The sequence below is a fragment of the Drosophila ficusphila genome, unplaced genomic scaffold, assembly GCF_018152265.1.
Source record: "Drosophila ficusphila isolate 14025-0441.05 unplaced genomic scaffold, ASM1815226v1 contig_414, whole genome shotgun sequence".
Lineage (NCBI taxonomy): Eukaryota > Metazoa > Arthropoda > Insecta > Diptera > Drosophilidae > Drosophila > Drosophila ficusphila.
In genome coordinates, this window is record NW_025064328.1 from 2,958,602 (window position 1) to 2,970,903 (window position 12,302).

Here is a 12,302-nt window from a genome sequence, read left to right on the forward strand (position 1 = left end):
GCAGGCAGGCACAGGACTCGTCGAGTGTTGCCAGTGCCGGGATGCGGATGGAGTGGCAGCATCCTGCTCTCGTGGTGCTCACTTAAAGTTTTGTGCCTCCATGCTGCCCACTATCCGCCGGATTCGCCGAGTTTTTCTGCCCCCCCAAGAGATCCCGCACCGCTCCAGTTGGCCAACAATAACAGCACTTGCACTCATTTAGCATTTAAGTGCAGTTGTGCTGCTGCTGCTGCTGCCAGTGGGGGAGCACCTTCATCTGGACCACGTTGCCTCTACGTCCGCAGTGGAGCCGTGGCGTTGAAATTGTCGACTCGGTCATCCGAATTATGCCATTTTGCCAGGGGGAAAGTAGCAAGTAGCAACCAGCAACCGGCAACCGGCTCTAAATAACCAGCTAGCAATCCACCCACCCAACCATTCCGACCAAAACCAATCGTCAAGCCGCATCATTCACATGCGCATCCGTTGCCCATTTCTATACCCACGACGGCTTCCTCCTGGCTTCTGGCTTCCAGCTCCGTCTGGCACTCCTGATCCCGCTGGAGCCTCGCTGTGGCAGCGACCCAAGCATCCGAGCACCCAAGCCCCACAACTCGACCCCAGTTGTATACATTAATAATTAAAATATTTTCCCAAGTTTGAATGAAGTGCAGGCAGGAGGAATCAACGGGTTACGCCACGGTTCCATCTCTGGCTTCGTCTGCATTTCAATTTCGGTCGAGTGTGTGTGCCTACACTGAGGGGAAATCTATAATATAAATTCTGGAAAAATAGGAGGTTTCCAGAAACTCACCTGGTGATACAGAAATTACGTGATGTATAAGGATTGTTTTTTAAATTATCTAATAACCTTACTTCAATGATGTTGAATTCCTTAAATTGGAACTTGTTAGTTAAGAAATCTTTAAATATCTCAAAATGTTTTTTTGAGAGTCTACAGATTGATTTTCAAATCAATTTCAAATCTAAATCTTTTGAGATTGGAAATTTAAATAAGTTTGCTGTTTGCTACTTGATTTGTACCTTAAATACAGATTGTAGTTCTAAATACAGATTGTAGATTAAGTTTATTTCCCCTGGGCAACCATTTCCTAGTTTGATTTTTCTTTTTTATATAATGTATTTTCTTTTTGTGTAGAGGAAAACGAGATGGTTGTTTGGGGCACTTCTCTTCTTGGCTCCGGTACTCGACTTGATGAGCATGTCTGCTGATGTTGTTTTTGTTTCTGCCTGATGCTGCTGCTCCTTCTGTTTTTATTTTTGTTTTTGTTTTTGTTTTTGTTGGTAATGATGTTGATTTCTTAACGCTTCACTGCCGTCTGCGGAGGAGCATAAAAAATGTGAATAATATACAAGGATTTGCAGTTAAGTGCTGCTGGTCGCTCGGTCTCTCCCCAAACGGCAGCGTCATCTAGCCGTATTTCCCATTGTCAGCCATCCAGGGATTACGTTGCATATTAAGCCCCAAACATAATGCTATAGGATTCCCCGGCATTAGCACTATTATCGAACCGTTCCAGAACAGCTTGGCAAACATTTACCCGCACACCCATATGCATATGAATATGCATACTATTTGTGGGGTTGGGATGTATGTATGCAAATATTGTTGAATTTGCACACTTGGCACACAAATCCTGTTGCTGCACCTGGGGGCCAACTACCAGGTGGTGGGGCTGCGCAAAAAAAAATACAGAATTATAAAAAAAATATTTAAGGGGCTGTGGAAAAGTGGGCGTGTGCACGCTTGATGGCGTATGAGCAGGCAACCAAGCAAGCAACCAACCCACTTTGCAAAATGTCACCATTTTTGTTTTGGGTCCCCCCGGTTCCCCCCTTTCACCCTCCTCCCCCTTCATCCCCTCCATCCCCTGGCAGTCCACGGTGCTTGATGGATTACTCGAGAGCCTGCTGCTCCTCCGCCTGGTTGCATAAATATTGCAAATGCCTGACGCGCTGACAGGTCGCGCTGATGGGGAGATCCGGGGATGCGGATAAGGATGCCTTCCCGCGCAGCTCCTGTTGCCTTGTGGGTCAACATTTTGCAGCTGCAAGTGGATCTCTCTCCTAAATACTCCAGAAGGAATGTTAAAATTCTGAAAATATTAACCAGAGCGGAGGGTTTATTCGTATGTTAAATTGTAAGAAATTCTACTCAGGACTCTTAGTTTTGTAAAGAAATAAAAATTAATTCATTTCAGTTGATTTTATTTGATTGATTATTATTTTATTTGATTGATTTATTTTGAATGAGAACAATTTTTCATAAGCAATGTGGTTTACATATTGAAAATCATAATTTCTATATATTAAATAGGTAGAACAAAATTCAATAAATAAAATTTAACCATGGCTAGTCTGTTTAATAGGTCAACTAAATCAATTTTGTTTTATTACTGCGCTTTGAAGTTAATTGTTGCTACCAAACATTTCGCAAACCACGTGCCATAAAACGAGCTGCAATTAATATTTTTCGAACAAGCCAATAAAGTTACGCAGCCTGTGGAGCTGGGTCGTAAACTATCAGGGTATTTCCAGTGGCAGTGCAGTTGGCAGGCGGCTGAAATTTGTTCCACCTGGTGCGCCCCCATGCGCTTATTCATACGCAATTAGATCAGCGAACAGCAGCTAGCTTGCAACATGCAGCTTGGAGTGCCACCAACCCAACAAGCCAACCCAACCAACCACCCACCCACCGAACTTGGCCAACATGCCACCCACATGTGAGTGCAACTGCGAGTGCAAGTATGAATATGAATATGAGTATGAGAATGAGTATGGGTATGCTGCTCGGGCTCATGCACATAAATGGTAAACAAAGAGTGCCTGGGCGTAGTTGCGATTGCATTTACCATTTACTACGGCAACAATTCCGGCTCTGCCATATTGTTAACCACTCGAGCCGGCGAACGTTGTTGCTTATTTAATTCTTGATGGCTGTTGCACCCACCTGCCGCCTCCTTCTGCTGCTTCTCCTCCTCCACCGGAGGCTGCTTGAATATTGCATTTGTTAATTAGAACTTGCCAGCTGCAGCGTTCCCCTAAAGCCAAAAAATTTGTTTAAAATTGCATCTGAAGAAAGGAATTTCACGTATGAATTAGAGAATGATTAAAAGGGTAAATGTTTGGGAAAGATAGAGGAACTAACCAAGAACTAAAGGGTTATATAATAATAGTTTCCTTAAATAAAAATAACAAGTAGAACCCCCAAATGTTCTACTCTTGTTCAATTGTAATCATTTTAAAGCTTAAACTTAATTATATCCTAAATTCACAATTAATTTGGTAAATATTCCTTCATTTACTTGCAGTTCACATGCCCAGCTCGTCATCCCTGATAGCCAGTCCGCCGGCGAATGCGTTCGTGAATACGCCGGCCACCCTGCTCTTCACCACGCGCCACGACATCCAGGTGGCGAACATCACGAGGCCCACGGGCGGACCTCAGATCGATGTGATCGTGAGGGACCTGGCCGAGGCGATGGCCATTGACTTCTACTATGCGAAGAACCTGGTCTGCTGGACGGATTCCGGCCGGGAGATCATCGAGTGTGCGCACACCAACTCCTCCTCCGCACTGCAGCCGCTCTTGCGGGCGCCTAAGCAAACTGTGATATCGACGGGTCTGGACAAGCCGGAGGGCCTGGCCATCGACTGGTATACGGACAAGATCTACTGGACGGACGGCGAGAAGAACCGGATCGAGGTGGCCACGCTGGATGGTCGCTACCAGAAGGTGCTCTTCTGGACGGATCTCGACCAGCCGCGAGCGGTGGCCGTGGTTCCCGCTCGCAAGCTGCTCATCTGGACGGACTGGGGCGAGTATCCGAAGATCGAGCGGGCCAGCATGGATGGGGATCCGCTTTCCCGCATGACTCTGGTCAAGGATCATGTGTTCTGGCCCAATGGATTGGCGGTGGACCTGAAGAACGAGCTCATCTACTGGACGGATGGCAAGCACCATTTCATTGATGTGATGAGATTGGATGGTAGCAGTCGGCGAACCATAGTGAACAACCTGAAGTATCCCTTTAGTTTGACCTTCTACGATAATCGCTTGTACTGGACGGATTGGCAGAGGGGTTCACTGAATGCTCTGGATCTGCACACAAGGGAGCTCAAGGAACTGATAGACACGCCAAAGGCACCGAACTCCGTTAGAGCCTGGGATCCATCCCTGCAGCCGTATGAGGATAATCCCTGTGCCCACAACAACGGAAACTGCTCGCATCTCTGTCTGTTGGCCACGAACTCCCAGGGCTTCAGTTGCGCCTGTCCAACGGGAGTGAAGTTGATCTCACCGAACACCTGTGCCAATGGCTCCCAGGAGATGATGTTCATTGTGCAGCGAACGCAGATCAGCAAGATTTCCCTGGATTCGCCGGACTATACGATATTTCCTTTACCCCTGGGAAAAGTCAGGTACGCAATCGCCATAGATTACGATCCGGTGGAGGAATACATCTACTGGTCCGATGTGGAGACTTACACGATCAAAAGAGCTCATGCCGATGGCACTGGAGTGACTGACTTTGTGACCTCCGAGGTGCGGCATCCCGATGGATTGGCTCTCGATTGGCTGGCACGTAATCTCTACTGGACGGATACTGTAACAGATCGCATAGAGGTCTGCCGATTGGATGGAACGGCAAGGAAGGTTCTCATCTATGAGCACCTGGAGGAGCCGAGGGCCATTGCGGTGGCTCCTTCGCTGGGCTGGATGTTCTGGAGCGATTGGAACGAGCGCAAGCCAAAGGTGGAAAGAGCTTCGCTGGATGGATCCGAACGCGTGGTTCTCGTGTCCGAGAATCTTGGCTGGCCGAACGGGATTGCCTTGGACATCGAAGCCAAGGCGATCTATTGGTGCGATGGCAAGACGGACAAGATCGAGGTGGCCAATATGGATGGTTCGGGAAGACGAGTGGTGATCAGCGATAATCTGAAGCATCTCTTTGGCCTGAGCATCCTGGATGACTACTTGTACTGGACGGACTGGCAGCGTCGCTCGATTGATCGGGCTCACAAGATCACGGGAAACAATCGGATTGTGGTTGTGGATCAGTATCCGGATTTGATGGGTCTGAAGGTCACTCGATTGCGGGAGGTCAAAGGTCAGAATGCTTGTGCCGTGCGGAATGGAGGATGCTCGCATCTCTGCCTGAACCGTCCGAGGGATTATGTTTGCCGATGTGCCATAGACTACGAACTGGCGAATGATAAGCGGACTTGTGTGGTGCCAGCTGCCTTTCTTCTTTTTTCCCGCCAGGAGCACATTGGTCGGATCTCCATTGAGTACAACGAGGGTAACCACAACGATGAGAGGATACCCTTCAAGGATGTGCGAGATGCGCATGCCTTGGATGTTTCTGTGGCAGAGAGGAGGATTTACTGGACCGATCAGAAGAGCAAGTGCATCTTTAGGGCCTTCTTGAATGGCTCTTACGTTCAGAGGATTGTGGATTCCGGTTTGATTGGACCCGATGGCATTGCTGTCGATTGGTTGGCCAATAATATCTACTGGTCGGATGCGGAGGCGCGACGAATCGAAGTGGCTCGCTTGGATGGCAGCAGTCGGAGGGTTCTCCTCTGGAAGGGAGTAGAGGAACCACGATCCCTCGTTTTGGAACCGAGAAGAGGTTACATGTACTGGACGGAATCTCCGACGGATTCGATTCGACGAGCGGCGATGGATGGAACCGAATTGCAAACTATTGTAGCGGGTGCAAATCATGCGGCGGGACTTACTTTTGACCAGGAAACACGACGTCTCTACTGGGCCACTCAATCCCGGCCAGCGAAAATCGAAAGCGCCGATTGGGATGGCAAGAAGCGGCAAATCCTAGTTGGCAGCGATATGGATGAACCTTATGCGGTTTCCCTGTATCAGGATTATGTTTACTGGAGCGACTGGAACACCGGTGACATCGAAAGGGTGCACAAGACGACGGGTCAGAATCGCAGTCTGGTCCACTCGGGCATGACGTACATCACCTCTCTCCTGGTTTTCAATGATAAGCGGCAAACCGGAGTGAATCCTTGCAAGGTGAACAATGGAGGTTGTTCGCATCTCTGTTTGGCTCAACCGGGAAGACGTGGGATGACCTGCGCCTGTCCCACCCACTACCAACTGGCCAAGGATGGTGTCTCCTGCATTCCACCCAGGAACTACATAATCTTTAGCCAGAGAAACAGCTTTGGTAGACTGCTGCCGAACACCACGGATTGCCCGAATATTCCTCTTCCTGTTTCTGGAAAGAATATTCGAGCTGTAGATTACGATCCCATCACTCATCACATTTATTGGGTAAGTTAAAGAACACTTCATTGGAGAACTCACATTGTTAATGTCAAATTTATTATTAACAGATTGAGGGCAGAAGTCACAGCATTAAGCGATCGCTGGCGAATGGCACCAAAGTCAGTTTGCTGGCCAATTCTGGGCAGCCTTTTGACCTGGCCATCGATATCATAGGACGTCTGCTCTTCTGGACTTGCTCCCAATCGAACAGTATTAATGTAACCAGGTAAATATATAAGAAAACTAAAACCAAAACAAATTTGTATTATCGTTATTTTCTTTCCTTAGTTTCCTGGGCGAATCCGTTGGCGTTATTGATACCGGTGATTCGGAGAAACCTCGCAACATTGCTGTGCACGCCATGAAGCGTCTGCTCTTTTGGACAGACGTGGGCAGCCATCAGGCAATCATTCGTGCCCGGGTCGATGGCAATGAGCGCGTGGAGTTGGCCTACAAACTGGAGGGAGTCACAGCTTTGGCTTTGGACCAGCAGTCCGATATGATTTACTATGCTCATGGCAAGCGGATCGATGCCATCGATATCAATGGCAAAAACAAGTGAGTATAGATTATAACTAGATATAATACATCTTAAACTTACGTTGTACCTTCCTTTGTTCCCCAGAAAAACCCTGGTTTCCATGCACATCTCTCAAGTAATCAACATCGCCGCTTTGGGTGGCTTTGTCTATTGGTTGGATGACAAAACCGGAGTGGAACGCATCACAGTCACCGGTGAACGTCGATCGGCTGAGTTGCAGCGCCTGCCGCAGATCACGGACATCCGTGCTGTGTGGACACCGGATGCGAAGGTGTTGCGCAATCACACCTGCCTGCACAGCCGCACCAAGTGCTCCCACATCTGCATTGCCAGCGGCGAGGGAATGGCTCGCACCCGAGATGTCTGCTCCTGCCCCAAGCATCTGATGCTGCTGGAGGACAAGGAGAACTGCGGTGCCTTTCCCGCCTGTGGACCGGATCACTTCACTTGCGCAGCTCCCGTTTCGGGAATCAGTGATGTGAACAAGGACTGCATACCCGCCTCCTGGCGATGTGACGGGCAAAAGGACTGTCCGGACAAGTCGGATGAAGTGGGATGTCCCACCTGCCGGGCGGATCAGTTCAGCTGCCAGTCGGGCGAGTGCATCGACAAGTCGCTGGTGTGCGATGGCACCACCAATTGTGCAAATGGTCATGACGAAGCCGATTGCTGCAAGCGACCAGGGGAGTTCCAGTGTCCCATTAATAAGGTAAGTGTATTATATCAATACAATATAACAAATTGTAATAATTTATATCTATTTCAGCTGTGTATTTCCGCCGCCTTGCTTTGCGATGGCTGGGAGAACTGCGCCGATGGAGCCGATGAATCCTCGGACATTTGCCTGCAGCGTCGCATGGCTCCTGCTACCGACAAGCGCGCCTTTATGATTTTGATTGGCGCCACCATGATCACCATCTTCTCGATTGTCTATCTGCTGCAGTTCTGCCGCACGCGGATTGGCAAGAGTCGAACGGAGCCGAAGGATGATCAGGCCACGGATCCGTTGTCGCCATCAACACTAAGTAAATCACAGAGGGTTTCCAAGATCGCCTCTGTGGCGGATGCAGTAAGGATGTCCACGCTGAACTCGCGAAACAGTATGAACTCCTACGATAGGAATCACATTACTGGCGCATCGAGTTCCACGACGAATGGCAGCAGTATGGTGGCTTATCCCATCAATCCGCCGCCTTCGCCGGCAACAAGATCAAGGCGTCCGTACAGACACTACAAGATCATCAACCAGCCACCGCCACCGACGCCTTGCTCCACGGACATCTGCGATGAGTCCGACTCGAACTATACGAGCAAGTCGAACAGCAATAATAGTAATGGAGGAGCCACGAAGCATTCATCCAGTTCGGCGGCCGCCTGCCTGCAATACGGCTACGATAGTGAGCCGTATCCGCCGCCGCCGACGCCGCGCTCGCATTACCACAGCGATGTGCGCATTGTGCCGGAGTCCTCCTGCCCGCCATCGCCATCCTCGCGGAGCTCCACGTACTTCTCGCCGCTCCCGCCCCCGCCATCGCCCGTTCAGTCGCCCAGTCGGGGCTTTACGTAACATTTCGAGATTTACATGTAAGGCGAGTGGGAGAGGAAGAGGATGCGCGCTAACATATCACTTTTCGTTTTATGAATTTTATTAGTTTCACAACACTAGTTTCTACAACTGATTTGTAAATATGTATGTGTGTTTAAATTGGTCATTTAAGGCTTTAACTAATTTTAATCTTAGAGCTTAGAGAGAGCGTCCATGCCTGGAGGACTTATCCGATCTCGTTAAGTTTCATTTTTGCCAGATAGCCCGAAATAGATTGCAGTACAATGCATTGCAACCATGCGCAACAATAGACTGCAGATTTTTTGTAAGCGAAATGCAATTATTAGCAATTAACTTAGGTCTAAACGATGTAATATTCGATAAGTGAGTCTTTTGAAATTCCGTGTGCCAAATTTTCCGAAACCTGACAGAAAATCCGCAATTGATTTAACCCCTACCTACGCAGCTATCATTTAAATGCATTTAACACGTAGACTTAGTTTAATGTTTAGTTTTAATGTGTAAATAGATAATTCTATTATGAAAGCAATATTGATAAAAATGCGACTAATTCAACTGTCTTCTTAATTGTTATAAACACCAAAAAGTGCCTCAGTAATACGTGTGTTTTATTGTTTATTCTTAAATTCTCCTATATCATTTATTCATAGATAATACAAATGAATAGCTAGTTATTCATACGACGTAGGTTTTGCAATAAATAAATTGAAGTAAATTCATATTTATAGTTAATTTTAGAAAACGTAATTTGTAACAAACAAACATATAACAAACAATATTTTTAAATGTAAAATGCAGTATTTTTAACAAAATTAAAATGCGACTTTTATTTATGGCGCACAAATGCCAACTAAAGTTGGTAGATGGCGCCACCAGGAGTTTAAATGGAAAAATCAGGTAAAGTAAAATGTGTGTATTATACATAACTATCTACATTTGGAAAATCAACAAAAAGAATCCCGATTTGCTAAATTAAAACTCAACCGTTTACATAAATGTTAGTTTATTATAAAAATCACAACGGTAGAAATAAATACTATTTAACAAAATGGAATGTTGTTGGTAAACAAAATAACACAGTGCATCGTATGTAATTGGTATGTACAAATTACTCGAACGTTATGAATTGACTACAGACTAGAATACAAATATGATTTATTGCAGTGGGTAATTTAAGTGGGTTTCATGCCGAACCAACTCATTTTCCAATTCAAAGTGTCATGCAGTAGCTTCTCCTCGTCGGGTGTCAGTTGAAGCAAAGTGGAGACGGCACGTACAAGATGACGCGCTTCCACCTAAGGGAATACCCATAAGTTTAGAGAAACTGAGATGAAGAGGTGTGGAATTACATACCTCGCGGCTGGTCAAGAACTTCACAATGACGTGTTTCAAATATTGAAAATTAACTTCGTCCATTATGATGCAGTTGCCTTTGTCGCCAGATGGAAAAGGCTCTATAGATGAGCTAGAGATTTTGTGACCAAGGATCGTTGTTGGATGAGATTCGTTTTCTGTGGATATTTGCGCGCTGCGCAATTCCTTCTGCACGGTCTTTTTCAGGTCAACCAAACGCTGGTTTAAGGTTTTTATTGTCTAGATTATAAAATGAATTAGTTAAATTGTTACTATCGGTTTTGATTAACTTCTCACCTTATTTTTCTCGACTATTTCCAATTGAATTCCCTCAAATTCGGACAACTTTTGGGCATTATCCTCAGCCGTACTGTTGACCTGTTGCAGCGTTTGTCGGGCTTCTGATATATCCTTTTCTAATTGAATATTCCTGTCCTGGAGATCGGTGGCTTCGCTGCGCTCCAAGCGCAGTTGTTGCCGTAAAATGTCTTCGCTCTGGGCGATTTCCGCATTGCGGAGTATTGCAGTCAGTTTTTCCTCTCGTTCGATTTCCAGCTGCATTATGGTTTCGTCTAGCTGCTCCTGCTTTTCAGTCACTTGCGTCCGTAGCTTTTGGGCCACCTGCTCCGCATTCGAGGCGTATTCGGTGAACCTGTCATCTGCCGCCGTGAGACGAGTCTTGAGATCTTTTACCTCTGTTTCCAGATTTTGCTGAGAACATTCGGTTTATTGGTTTACAAAATCTCCATCAATCGGAATAGGATATTGAAGATAAACATATATGCGTGCATTACTCAAGGAAAAAGGTTACCAATAAGTTTGCCAACGATTAAAAATCAGTTTAATACCAAAAGGAAAACATTTATAATCGAAAAGTACATAATAGGTGTGGTAGGAAAATTCCATTTTCCCGAAAAGGTGGTGTAAGGTAAACCAGAAACTTAAGTGTTAGTGTTAGTACTGCGTTGCAGGGTTATTTAGTGTTACAAGTCCCAATGGAAATCGTCGGTATCGGGAGGCATACTCACAGATTTGTTGCGCTCAAAGAGGATTTGCTGCTCGTTCTCCTCGCGGCACTCTTTCAAGGCCACACTCAGCTCGTCGATTTCCTCCTCAAGCAGCTTGACCTAAGATTAGGATTAAGGATTAACATCAGCTTTAAACGATTACTGGCTAACCCACCTTATCGTCCCGCTGCTTGATTTCATCTTTGGCCTTTTCCAATTCGAATGAAACCTGCTTACGGCTTTCGATGGCATCGTCGCGGGATTTAAGTGCCTTTCGCTTTTCGGTGGTCTCCTCAGCTACTTGCTTGGATAACCTGCTGACTTGAGTTTCCAGCGCTAGATTTTGGCCACTCCACGAACCCTTGATGTCCGACAATTGCAGGTGGGCTTCCTCCAAGTGCTGCTCCAGCAGCTTATGCTCCCGAATAAGTGCCTGCACCTGCTGCTCGGAGTTCAGCTTGCCAAGTGACTCCAAGCGCGATTCCTCCACGATCTTCATGCGCTTTTTGAGGTGTCGGTTCTCCTCCTGCACGGCCGCTAATGTGGTGGTTAGCAGGTTCTTCTCCTGCTGGGTGGCATGCCGCAGCTGCTCCAATTCGTCACGCAGATCCTCGGCCACGGATTCAATGGGACGCAGGCGCTCCAGTTCCTCACTGAGGGACTCGATTTGCTGGCTCTGCTGGCGCATGTGTCCCATGCGATCCACCGATTCCTGCTCCCGAAAACTGAGCAGGTTCTTCAGCTTATCGATTTCGATCTGCTGCAGATTCTGGATCTTCTCCTGCTCCTCGCAGTACATGTCCTTTTGGGTCTGGGCCACTCGGACGCTCTCTAGCAGGATCTCGTTAGTCTTATCCACCCGGGTTTTCTCCTCCTGCAGCTGCTGCATTCCTTGCGTGACTGTGGCCAACTTGGTGGTGAGCTCGTTGCACTGACTCCGAAGTTGGCACAGTTGCTCCGACTGCAAAGAGTACAGGTGTTTATCCGTGTATCATTATCATATATGTATACACAAATAGACTGTTTTTTTTTTCTTTTCATACCTCATTGTAGTATCCGCCACCGCCCACATCATCAGCTGAATTGGAATTAATGCTAACGCGGCGACTACGTAGCCGGTAATTGTTGTTGTTGTTGCTGGGATAACGCTGGTTGGCCGAGTGAACCACGTCCTCACCAGTTTCCTCCTTGATTTTGTTTTTCAGTGTGGCGAACATTGTCGTTACAAGGGGAAGCTTTCGTCGACTGATGTTTTTTTTATCGCCGTGTCTGTCCCCCCGACTGAAGTTGGTCTAGATATTTGTTGGGGCAGACGGAAGCGTGCCCGTGAATCGTTTATAGCATGGCGTTATATCTCTGGCCACTGTGTTCTACTTGCTTATCAGGTAAATGCTAATTTCCGTAAACCGTCGATGTTGTTTACCATCGATAAGAATCGACTTTGCCCCAACCAACAACAATCGACAGACAGGGCTGCCATACGCGCTACTAATTCCAGACATATGGCAACTCTTAAATTTCACGCTTCGTTGCATT

General features: G+C 46.9%; 2 protein-coding genes across 3 annotated transcripts in view; one reads left to right on the forward strand and one right to left on the reverse strand.

The window, feature by feature from the left end:
• LOC108094832 (low-density lipoprotein receptor-related protein 6) overlaps nt 1-9,176 on the forward strand; it is a 32,257-nt gene extending 23,081 nt beyond the window's left edge. For both annotated transcript variants that reach the window (XM_017195624.1, XM_017195625.2), the window contains exons 3-7: nt 3,312-6,304; nt 6,367-6,524; nt 6,587-6,856; nt 6,924-7,548; nt 7,606-9,176. In XM_017195624.1, the coding sequence (XP_017051113.1) occupies nt 3,312-6,304; nt 6,367-6,524; nt 6,587-6,856; nt 6,924-7,548; nt 7,606-8,406 (4,847 nt within the window). In that variant the 3' untranslated portion in view covers nt 8,407-9,176. The remainder of the gene's footprint in view (nt 1-3,311; nt 6,305-6,366; nt 6,525-6,586; nt 6,857-6,923; nt 7,549-7,605) is intronic.
• Nucleotides 9,177-9,392: 216 nt separating this feature from the next.
• On the reverse strand, nt 9,393-12,218 carry LOC108094834 (golgin subfamily A member 1). Its single transcript, XM_017195633.1, has 6 exons — nt 11,810-12,218; nt 10,942-11,727; nt 10,788-10,886; nt 10,057-10,470; nt 9,760-9,999; nt 9,393-9,701 (listed from the first exon to the last, which is right to left on the reverse strand). Exons 1-6 carry the CDS (start codon nt 11,981-11,983, stop codon nt 9,579-9,581), a joined length of 1,836 nt encoding a protein of 611 aa, XP_017051122.1. The 5' UTR covers nt 11,984-12,218; the 3' UTR covers nt 9,393-9,578.
• Nucleotides 12,219-12,302: the final 84 nt, after the last annotated feature.